Here is a 12373-nt window from a genome sequence, read left to right as displayed (position 1 = left end):
AGAGCAGGATTTCTGTGCTCCAGAAGCTCGCCACCTGCGGGAAGCAGGCTTCACAGTCACCGTGCATGGCATTGGCTGCTCAGACCATGTCTCAGCACCGAGAAGAAGCGCTTGCTAGGAATTAAATAGTGGGAGGCTTCCTTGAGGACGTGGACATTAAGGACAGGTAAAAAGTAGCCGTACCACAAGGGGTAAACATACTTCCCGTCAGGGGCCAAGGTGTGCTGGGTTCCCAGAGACAGGAAAGAGGAGTTTGGCATTTTGTTGTTGTTGTTTTTCATTTGTTTTATTTTTTTGAGACGGAGTTTTGCTTCTGTTACCCAGGCTAGAGTGCAATGGCATAATCTTGGCTCACTGCAACCTCCGTCTCCCGGGTTCAAGCTATTCTCCTGCCTCAACCTCCCAAATAGCTGGGATTACAGGCATGTGTCACCACGCCCAGCTAATTTTTGTATTTTTAGTACAGACGGGATTTCACCATATTGGCCAGGCTGATCTCAAACTCCCGACCTCAGGTGATCCACCCGCCTCGGCCTCCCAAAGTGCTGGGATTACAGGCATGAGCCACCATGCCCGGCCAAGTTTGGCATTTTTGAGAAACATAAAGATGGCCAGAGTGACCAGACTGTAGAGAATGGAGAGGATGTGGCCTGAGGCGGGACTGCAGGGGGATGGGATCATGCCTTGTAGGCTTTGGTGAGGGTTTGGACTTTATCCCTAAGTGCAGAGGAAGGCCAGAATTTTAACAGGGAGAGACATGACCGGATTTGTTGAAAACTGTATGAATAAGGGACTAATGGGTGGGGCCGTGGTAGAAGTGAGAGGCCAATTACACAGAGATGGGAACAATATCAGTGAGATGCAATGAAGACAGTGATGATGGAGAAAAATCAGCCTTCGTGGTAGATCCTGGAGGTGGAGTGTCAGAGCTTGGTAACGGGAGGGATATGGACGTATGAAGAGGAGAGGGGGTTTCATGGTCTCTACCCCGAGTGCCAGTTGAATCCCTGGGAGTCACTGAGATCACCTCAGGAGAAAATGTAGGGGGAGAAGACAAATGACCTATGATTCAGGAACCCCAGGGACCGCAGCATTTCACGTTCTACCAGGAGAAGGACCCAGCAAAGAGGCAAAACAGTAGAAAAGGGTACTCTCAATCCATGCATTTGCTCATCGAAATTCCAGACGCCATCCTTTAATCTTTCCTTTCGATACCCGCTGTGTGCAGGCTGTCAGTACGGCCTGCTGACTCTTCCTCCAAAGAATTTCCACTTGGCTTCAACATTTACCACCCTAGTCTAAGCAGCTGTCAGCTCTTCCCGAACACAGTGGCTCCTGTCACATCTTCCACCCCAGTCTCTCCCCTCCTCCTCCGTATTCCCTTCTCTGCCACCTCGGGAGCCAGTGTTTAAATTGGAAATCCAGTAACGTCACTCTCCTGCCTAATCCTGCTCCTGGATTCCCCTTGTAGAATAAAGTCTGAACTCCTGGCCGGGCGCGGTGGCTCACGGCTGTAATCCTAGCACTTGGGGAGGCCGAGGCTGGCGGATTGCCTGAGTTCAGGAGTTCAAGACGAGCCTGGGCAACTCGGTGAAACCCTATCTCTACCAAAATACAGAAAAATTATCCAGGCCTGGCGGCGCGTGCCTGTAGTCCCAGCTACTCCGGAGGCTAAGGCAGGAGAATTGCTTGAACCCAGGAGGCGGAGGCTGCAGTGATCCAAGATTTTACCACTGCACTCCAGCCTGGGCAACAGAGTAAGACTCTGTTTCAAAAAAAAAAAAAAAAAAAATCCGAACTCCTTACCTTGGCCCTTGGACACTATGTTGTGTCTTCCACCTGCATCTCTGAGCTTGGCTCTGGGCTTCCTTCCCCTCCATTACCGTTTTCTAGCTGTGCTGACCTGGTACTGACCATGCTCAGCTCACACCCGGCTTGGGCCATTGTGTTTCCTCTGCCCTCTGCAGGGAATGCTCTTCCCAGCATTTCAAGCCAGCAGTTTGTTCAGTTCTCAGCTCAGATGTCACCTTTTCAGGAGGCTTTCTTGACCACCTAATGTGTCTGCTGCCTCCCTCATCCTAATCCCGTCACCCTGTTTTATTTTCCTCATAGCACATATTAGGATCTGAAATCACTGTGATCATTCATTTCCATCATTGCGATGGGAGCAGGGATCTTGTGTGTCCATCAGCTCTGTTCTCCGTGCCTAAGAAAGAGCCTGCCACAACAGGGCAATGATACAAGTAGATGCGTGTCATGAGTGGATGGTCTGTGAATATTTTAGGCACAGAACTTGCCAGACTAGCATGTCCTCCTTCTTCTGTAACAGGTACTTCTGAGGTTAAGCTCTGGAATCTGACGACCCAAGGGTGAAGCTTCCTAATTTCTAAGTTCTGTTGCTTCCTAATTTAACCTGACCTTAGGCAAGTTAATTACCTCCTCAGCCTTAGTTTCTTCATTTGGAAAATGGTAAGAATCATAATAACTCCCTACCTAGCAGGGTTGTTTGAGGGCTCATTGAGGTATGGCATGTACCTGCCTTGCACAACATTAACTTAAGTAAATATGAAAGAAGTGTAACCTGGTGCCGTTGGCAGTGGCACACTGTTAGGCTGGAGTGGCTGCTGAGAGCTGTTGAGACCCAGTCATCAACCCTGGGCTGTGTGTCTTGTTGGGGGTGAACCACGGAAGAGCTGGTTGCCTGGGCCTGGAATTAGAGGATAGTAGACAACGATTTTCAAATATAGGGAATATGTGAGAGAGAGAAAGGGGTGGGGGAGAGAGAGAGAGAGAGAGAGTGAGTGACTGTGTGTGTGTAGGAATGGGTCGATATTAGAATGAAATTTATCGCCTGGGTCACCTTACAAACTCTGTTGCTTATGCCCAAGATAATTTTAGAGAGAACAGTCACCTCAGACATGTCAGATTGACTGTATCGAAACCCTGGGACAGCCTGTCTTTCCTTCCCTTAATTCTTTTTTTTTTTTTTTTTTTTTTTTTTTTGAGATGGAGTTTCCCTCTTGTTGCCCAGGCTAGAGTGCAATGGCACATTCTTGGCTCACCGCAACCTCTGCCACCTGGGTTCAAGCGATTCTCCTGTCTCAGCCTCCCAAGTAGCTGGGATTACGGGCATGTGCCACCATGCCCGGCTGATTTTTTGTATTTTTAGCAGAGATAGGGTTTCACCATGTTGGCCAGGATGGTCTTGATCTCTTGACCTTGTGATCCACCCGCCTTGGCCTCCCAAAGTGCTGGTATTACACCTGGGATTACAGGTGTGAGCCACCGTACCTGGCCTCCTTCCCTTAATTCTTTAGAGTCTATCTGAACTCCAGAGCCAGGGAAAAACATTATTTTAATAGCTTCTCTTTGACTCTGAAAATCACTGGCCAGCGTGAAGTTTGCTAAGATCTTTTTACCTGGGCACTGATATTCACCAGGGTTCAGGGGACTGGCTTTGTCAGTGTGGATCCTTGGTACCGGAGGGAAAAATTTCTGGAGGTTTTCTAGATCTTTGAGCAATTTAATTCTTCTGAGACGGAATATCCTTTTTTAAAAAAATTGATTTATTTGTTTCAACGGGTTTTGGGGGAGCAGGTGGTGTTTGGTTACATGAATAAATTCTTTAGTGGTGATTTCGATATTTTGGTGTACCTGTCACCTGAATAGTGTACACTGTACCCAATGTGTAATCTTTTATTCCTCACCCTCCTTCCACCATTTTCCCTGAGTCCCCAGAGTCCATTGTAGCTTTCTTGTGCCTTTGTATAAGACTGGATATTATTCTACTTGAAATGGGGGTAACGGGGGTGTACTCTGGTAAGTGTGAGGGAGAGAGCAAACAATATCTCAGTTAGAGGCAATCATTAGGTTGTACCAGATTGCTACAATGCCTGGCATCTCTTGAGCTGATAATGTCCTTTCACCTTACGCAATCTTTTTAGACATAGAAATCATTTGTAGTCTGTTGTGCGTTATACTCCCCTTAACTTCTTCTTCTTATGTACTGTCTTTAATTATGGGGTTGCAATTACCCCTTTTGATATTAAAGTATACCATCTTAATGCATTTCTTCCTTTCCCTTGTCATTTGGTGACTTCCTTGTAATTGATTTGTAAGCTATCTACACAAATAAAAACTCATGTTGATTTTCACTAACTTTTACCCCTATCTTAGAATCCAAGCTCTCAAATTCACCTTGTCATCTCTCCTAGAGTGACAGTCACACCGTTGGTAGGGTACTTGAGTAAATACATTTTGTCATCTTCATTCAATGATGTCTGTAGCCATTAAAATAAACGAAAAAGACAGTTCCATATGTAATAGTAGGAAATGATATGAAAGGTATCTAGCTCTGTGAAAAGGAAAGCAAGGCACAGAGTGTGTGTATATTTAGTATGCTAACTGGTGGGGAGAAATACTAAAAATAGACACACACACACGTATGTATAATTGAATCTGCTTAGAGTATTTATGAAAAGATACACAAAATCTGGTCACTGTCGTGGTCTCTGGTAAGGGGAATGAGGTGGTGGAGGAGGGAGACTTTTGGCTATAAATCCTCTAGCATCTTTTAGTTTTATGCCATATGCATGTATATCCCACTCAAAAATCAATTCATTCTTTTAATAGATATGATAGAGAATGAGAAAGGGCAAGAGGAAAAGGTTATGCTCCTTGTTAAGACTAAAAGGCATATCCCTTAGGAATTCACTTAATTTTGTCCTCACTGCTACCTGAGAGGACAACTCAAATCATTCGTGCATGTGTTAAATGACTCAAAATGGTGAGAAAATGTTGCGGCTTCCTTGGCTCAGAGCCTGGTGCCTCCAGCACTGTAATTCCAAACTGTGTTTTCCATTCTGCATTTTGCAGAACAGTTGCTTGGGTGTCCCCTCTCCATCCTCCCTCCAAAAGTCCCATCAGCCTCATGTTCCTCCAGTGGCCGGTCTTGTCCTGTTGATCTTGACCGTCATTCATTTGATCACCCATGGACATAGTGACACAGTTTTCTGCTCAACTCACTGACAGGATCACCTGACTAGTCTTTTTTCCATATTTTGAAAAACTCTACTCACCTACTGGTTGATGTTATTTCTTTAAAGGATGTCAACCCCTGGACTATCACAAGTCCCCTTTACTAGAGGCAAATCCTCTCTTCTTTGTCAAATTTCAAAAAGATTCAGAAACACTGAAATCTTGCCCTGCTGGCAGGTCATGGGACTGCGAATGTTTATCACAAACCAATATGGTCTTTTTATGTGAGCTCATAAGTGCTATGATTGTACCATCTGACGTTCGAGATGAAGCATCTTCACTGACTTGTCCCTGGCATATTTTAGACACTTGCAAATTAAGCCAGGTTTCTCAACCACTGCACTATTGACATTTTGAGCCTAGTAATTCTTTGTTGGGGGAGACTGTTCTGTGCACTGCAGGATGTTTAGCAATATCTCTGGCGTCTACCCATCAGATGCCAAGAGCACCTCCCATACTGTGCCAACCAGAAATGTCTCCGGATGTTGCCAGATGATCCCAGGAGGACAAAAATCACCCCTGGCTGAGCTGCGCCTTCTCTGTGAGGCTGCAATTGGAGCATTATGCCTGCTTCTTTGAAAACCATACTCTGTTTCTCTAGCTTACATGACTTCTGTGACATGTGTGGAGGGATTTTTTGCACACACCAAGCAATTCTCCAACTCTCTGAACACCAGCTGGGTGTCTTACCATTTATTCTGACACTGTATACCTGGAGTTAGTGCCAGCTCCCACAGGTTAAGGGCTCAGTCCTACCACACTGCCCCTACTTAAGATGTCAATTGCAAATCCAGCCTTCTGGTATTTCTGATCAACCAGCTATAAACTTGGGGTCACACAACCCCCTCTTCATGTTTGATAATTTGCTAAAATGGCTTGAAGAACTCAGGGAAACACTTTAGTTGTATTTATCAGTTAGGATATTATAAAGGATATAAATGAACAGCCAGATGAAAAGAGACTTAGGACAAGGTATGATGCTGTTTATTATTTGTCTTCACCATTAGAAGTAAGTTCTGTGGCTGAGTCGTGGTGGCCCACACCTGCAATCCCAGCACCTGGGGAGGCCAAAGCAGGAGGATTGCTTGAGCTCAGAAGTTCAAGACCAGCCTGGGAAGCATAGTGAGATACAGTCTCTACAAAAAAATTGGAAATAAAATGAGCCAGGCGTGGGAGTGTATGCCTGTATTTCTAGCTGCTCAGGAAGCTGAGGCAGGAGGATCGAGTGAGCCCAGGAGCTCGAGGCTTCAGTGAACTATGATTGCAACACTGTACTACAGCCTAGGTGATAGAGCAAGACCTTATATTAAAAAAAAGAAAAAGAAAAGAAAAGAGGAAAAAAGTTCCATGAGAGCAGTGTTTAGTTTTGTTTATCACTAGTGTGGTACCTACCCATCATAAATACTGGATTAGTAAATGAATTAGAGTGGAAACTCTCTATGTAATAACACCAGGAGGCTCTGGACTGGGTGTAGTTCAGTCACTTTCTATTTGAAGAACTACCTTTGTAGCCACTTAGACTAGAAGACCTGAGAAGGTGCCATTGGTTCTTATGTTGTTTTTGGTCTGTCTGTCTGTGTGTGCTGGGCTGGTCTTAGCTCAGCAAGGAAAGAGCTCTTTGATACTTAGCATGGGGAACGGGTCATGCTAAACTCCTATCACAGCTTGTCTCTCCCTCTCTATTACATAAAATATAGCGTTTAAGAGTGTGCAGTGGTTTTAACAGTTAGTCTGTTTACCACCACTATCTAGTTCCAGAACATTTTCATCATCCCCAAAGGAAACCCCATAGTCATTAAGCAGTCCTTCCGATTCTACTCACCCCTGCAGCCCTGTGACAACCACTGATCTACTTTCTGTCTCTATGGATTTGCTTATTCTGGATATTTCGTTAGAGATACAATGTGTGTCCTTTTGTGTCTTGGTTATTTCACTTAGCATGATGTCTTCAAGATTCATCCATGCTGTAGCATGGAACATTCCTTTTTTTCATGGCTACATAATGTTCCATTGTATGGCTATACCACATTTTGTTTATCCATTTATTCACTGGTGGACATTTGAGTTGTTACAACCTTTTGACCATTGTCAATAGTGTTGCCCTTCACATTTGTAGACCTCTTTTTTGAACATCTGTTTTTGGTTACTTTGGATATATATCCCGGTGTGCAATTGCTGTGCCATGAGATAATTCTACTTAACTTACTGAGATACTAATACACTTTCACAGTGCTGTACCAGTTTAAACTTCCACTAGGAATGAGTGAAGGTTCATGCTCACCAATCCTTATTTTTTTTTTTTTGGTCAAGTATTAATATTATTATAGCCATCTTAGTGAGTGTAAAGTGATATTTCACTGTGGCCTTGATTGGGGTTTCCCTAATGACTAATGAAGTTGGTTAATCATCTTCTCATGTGCTCTTTGGCCATCTATCTTCTTTGGAGTATGTCTTTATTTTGGTGCTTACTCTTTCTGGGTTGTAATTGCATGTGAACACTTTTCTCTCTCTTTCTTGACCATAGCTACCTCTTTTTTTTTTTTTTTTTTTTAGAGATGGAGTTTCACTAGTGTTGCCCAGGCTGGAGTGCAATGGTGCAATCTTGGCTCACTACAACCTCCACCTCCTGGGTTCAAGCCATTCTGCTGCCTCAGCCTCCTGAGTAGCTGGGATTACAGGAGTGTACCACCATGCCCAGCTAATTTTTGCATTATTGGCAAAGACGGGGTTTCGCTATGTTGGCCAGGCTGATCTCAAACTCCTGACCTCAGGTGATCCACCCACCTCAGCCTCCCCAGCTGCTGGGATTACAGGCTTAAGCCACCGCACCTGGCTACTGCCTCATTTTTAAAATAAAGCTAATACACTCCTTAAGAGACGTATTGATTTTTGGAAATTAGGGCATTGCTCAAATCTTTGTTAACATAATTTTAAGTTTTTCTCATTTTTCCTTCTTGCCATCCTACCTCATTTTAAAATGCAGCATGTAAGCCTTAGGCTGATTTCCCAAAGTGGCAATTGTAATTCAGTTCTCGTTTTCTGAATTTTGACATCTCTAAGTCTAACCCATCATTGTACACTATGAATTTCTAGGTTTAAAGCTATTTTAAAGTCAGCTTGTTTCATACTGATATAGTAACGTAGGCAAGTATTTGACTTTTTGCTATTTTAGAGCCAACAGGTGACTATGAAAAGTAGCTTCATTACACCATTTGCTTTCTTTTCAGAAAAAGTTGCCTTTGACAACACTGGCTCAGTGTCTGATGGAGGGCTCAGCTATCCTGGGAGATGACACACTTCTTGGGTAAGGTGACACTTTGCGTGGGTTGGTGCCAAATCTAGGTAAGTCCCCATCCATGAAAAGGGGACTAGACTCTCAGGAAAACACCTGAATTCTCTCTGGGGACTTTGGTGGAAAAGAGGAAGATATTGCCAATGGGAAATCAGAACTCTTGGCTCTAAAGTCATATCTGTGCAGTGAGGCAAGATCCAAGTAGAGAGATAAACATGAAACTGGCGAAGGACGATTGAAATCCTTAGGGCTCTGGCAGAAGCAAATATGAAACGTCTTAATTCAAATGTCAGAACTTATGGGATTCTCAGAAAAGCAGCCCTTACTGATGTTGAGCTCACAATAAAACAAACTGAAAATAGAATGGTCACAAGAGAGCATCCGCAGACACAATCAGTAGGAGAGTCGGTACCCTGAGAACTAAAAATAATAGAACTATATAGAAGAAAATGTAAAATCATTGTTCAAATGGAAATTTAAAAAAACAAAAAAAGAATCCTTGACAAGAGAATTAAACGCTATTAAAAAAGAATAGGCAGGATTGCAGAAAAACCAAAGAGAACTTTCAGAAATTATGCTAATAATTTTTAATGATCTTTATTCGAAAGAAACTGAAAAGTATACACAAAGAATTGCTGAACTCGAAAACAGGTGTAGCCACTCTGAATGAAGAGAATGAAATGCAGAGATAAGGATGTAGGCATTCTTAAGTTGAGAAATATGGGTGATAGAATGCAAGAGTGTAACATTCCATCTAATTGGAATTCCTGAGGAAGAAATAGGGAGAAGGGGAATTTTGTGGTTGAATTTTTCTTTTCCAGATTTGAAGAAAACCATGTCTTTAGATTTAAGGAGCACAAAATGTTTTGATTGAGGTCAACAAGAAGAAATTCATCCCTGGACATTTAGTAAGACCACAGATTATCAACAGAAAATAGAAAAATGTCAAATTGACCTGAGGGAAAAAAGAGAATTACTATAAAATAGCAATGAAATGGATAGTGAACTCTTCATCAGTCACAATGAACACCAGCAGATAATGGAGTACTATGTTCAGGTATTGAGTGAAAATATAAGAAACCTAGGATTGTATGATAAAGTAGGGAATAAGGATATTTTCAGGCAAAGAGTTGAAGAAGATACTACCTGCATATTCTCACTGAAAGGGCTAGTTAAGGCTACGTGAAATAGATTACATCCAGAAGAAAGATGAGAAGTACAAGTAGCAAGGTAGGAAAAAAGTTGGAGAATGTGTTGTAGGGGAGGAAAATTTTTTTTTTCTCTCTAACCATCTTAGGTTCTTTGGTTGGGCTCTGAAAATTAGACTGACAAAAGGTGGATTAACAAGAGAAAAGCATATAAATTTTATTAAAATGTGTAGTACATGTACCTGGAAGAATGCAGGAATGAGTAAATCAAAGCACAGTTAGAACATTGGCTTATGTAGTTTTTTTTTTTTTTTTTTTTTTCTGAGACAGTGTCTTGCTCTGTTGCCCAGACTGGAGTGCAGTGGCACGATCTCGGCTCACTGCAACCTCCGCCTCCTGGGTTCAAGTGATTCTCCTGCCTCAGCCTCCCGAGTAGCTGGGATTATAGGTGCACACCACCACACCCGGCTAATTTTCGTATTTTTGGTAGAGATGGAGTTTCACCATGCTGGCCAGGCTGGTCATGAACTGCTGACCTCAAGTGATCTGCCCACTTCAGCCTCCCAAAGTGCTGGGATTACAGGCATGCTTATGTAGCATTTTAAAAAATGGTAATATTTTTTAGAGAAATGACAAGACAAAAGAGAAGGACTTTAAGTTTCTGTGGTTGTAGAATCAGTATTTCAAGCTCTTGTATTGTTTGAAAGGAGGATCAAGGTATTACATTTAAATTTTATGTCCAAAAAATAAAAATAAATTAGTGTCAAATATGCATGTTAGAAAAGTAAGACTAGCCACAAAAAGAATAGAAATAGGATATATAATTTTCAAACTAACAAAGGATGCAAAGGAAAATAATGAAAGGGACTAGAAGAGAAAAAAGTAAGCAAAAGAAAAAACCATAATAAATGGAAAACAGAAAATCAGGGCGGTAGCAATTCTTGCATATATCTCTGCAATCATAAGAAATGTCAATGGAATAAACTCAGCTGTTTAAAGAAAATTTCATGCTGGGGACATTGCTCATACCTGTAATCCCAGCACTTTGGGAGTCCAAGGTGGGTGGATCACTTGAGGTTAGGAGTTTGAGACCAGCCTGGCCAACATGGTGAAACCCCCCTCTACTAAAAATACAGCCGGGCCTGGTGGCATGCCTGTTATCCCAGCTACTTGGGAGGCTGAGGCAGAATAATCATTTGAATCTGGGAGGCAGAGGTTGCAGCAAGCCTAGATTGCACCACTGTGCTCCAGCCTGGGACACAGACCGAGACTCTGTCTCAAAAAAAGAAAAAAGAAAATTTCAGGTGGACAGACATGAAATCCTGTTGTATGGTATTTCCGAGTCATGCCTATAATATAATGACACAGCAAGGTTGGAAGTAAAGATGACAGATTGAACATGCATCTGATTTTGTCTCCTTCCAAAAATCCACTAAAACTACAATATGGACATTTTTTTTTTCTTAAAAGACATAAACCCACAATAGCAGGAAGAAACAGAAAGACGAAAGCAACACAATTTTGTGAGCTGCAAAGCATATGAATAACTGAGAACTAACTTGGCAAGTCCCAGAAAGCTGATTCCCGAGCCAGAAGTAGATATGCAAAGATCCCATGTAAATTACATCATGTAATACTTACGGTACTCAAGAACTGGCACCAGGGATCTCTGGAATAGTGGGTCTTTGGGGGTGGAGTGGGTGATTAAAGTCTTAAATGTGGCTGAAAGCTTTTCAGTTACCTCTTGGATCACTAAACCCTGCTCCATCCACATGTCTAGGAGGCTGTCATCCCCCCACTCCCAGCTGACTGGAATTCTCTAGAGGGGATAGAACAGAGCATCTCTAGAATGAGGGACTGCAGGTGCAGTGGAGTGCATGGGTACCATTCGGTAAAGATGAGGCTTTAGTACTAGATGTGGATGCTGTTACTCCTCAGCCCTCTTCTTCGGCTCATGCAGCCCCCAGGCCTTTACTCTCTAAGCAGAAAATTAGAAGAGGTTTCTCTGGGGAATCAGATCCGTCCAAAAGGAAGAGCCTAAAGATCTGAGGATGTTGGGGGGTGGAGGGGGTCAGGGCCTCAGCAAGTGACCCAACCACATCTTTCCACAAGAGTTCACATACTCTGAGCTTTTTAATCTCCACTTTTAAACATAGAGAGGCACCAAAGATCATCAGACATCTGAGGAAAGTCTCTAACCTGGAGACCAAAACAATCAGGTGGTTAAATTCAGCTTAGAAGAAACGGAAGTTGTTGAGGGGAGGAAAAAATTTGTAGGAAAACAATCACTTTTGTTTTCAAGTGGTAAGGGAAGATAATATGTCCATGAAATGAAAAACAGGATGTTAATACAAAATATTTATGGGAAAGAAACAGCCAGAGATCAAAAGGAAGCTCATAGAAATGAAAAAATATGATAGCAGATATGAAATTCTCAGTAGAATGTTTGGAAGATAAATGTGAAGCAATCATCTAGATAAACAAGAAGACAAAGACACAGACAGTAGAAAAATTTATAAAATTAGAGGATAAATCTAGGAAGTCTTATGCCCACATAACAGGAATTCTTAGAAAAGGAGAGGAAGAAATAATAATAATAAATAATCCAACAACATTTTCCAGACCTTAAGGACATGAGTTTCTACACTGAAAAGGCTCATTGAGCTCCCAATACAATGGGAAGAATTAAGCCTGTGCCACAGAGCTCACCGTCGTGTATACTGGTGACAAAAGATTCTACAACCTCCTAGAGAGAAAACATGTCACATTTCTGATACGAAGGATCAGAAACATGAATGCTTCCAGACTGAGCAAAAGCAGTGATGGAAGATAGAAGATGATTAAGCAGTGCCTTCAAAATTCTGAAGGAAACCATGCTCAGCATAGGAGTTTAATA

The 12373-nt window shown here is 42.4% G+C and overlaps 1 protein-coding gene across 6 annotated transcripts in view; it reads left to right on the top strand.

Moving 5' to 3' along the window:
* The window catches only part of ARHGAP44 (Rho GTPase activating protein 44), a 219697-nt gene that overhangs the window by 123770 nt on the left and 83554 nt on the right, over nucleotides 1-12373 (top strand). For all 6 annotated transcript variants that reach the window (XR_005200822.1, XR_005200821.1, XR_001826152.2 and 3 more), the window contains exon 4: nucleotides 8265-8341. Coding sequence is in view for 2 of the 6 variants with exons in the window: in XM_017531386.2 (XP_017386875.1) it covers nucleotides 8265-8341 (77 nt within the window). In the remaining 4 variants the exon portion in view is untranslated. The remainder of the gene's footprint in view (nucleotides 1-8264; nucleotides 8342-12373) is intronic.

Source organism: Cebus imitator, unplaced genomic scaffold (genome assembly GCF_001604975.1).
Source record: "Cebus imitator isolate Cc_AM_T3 unplaced genomic scaffold, Cebus_imitator-1.0 Scaffold72, whole genome shotgun sequence".
NCBI lineage: Eukaryota > Metazoa > Chordata > Mammalia > Primates > Cebidae > Cebus > Cebus imitator.
Note: the sequence above shows the minus strand (reverse complement) of the source record. Positions and strands in the feature narration are given on the sequence as shown.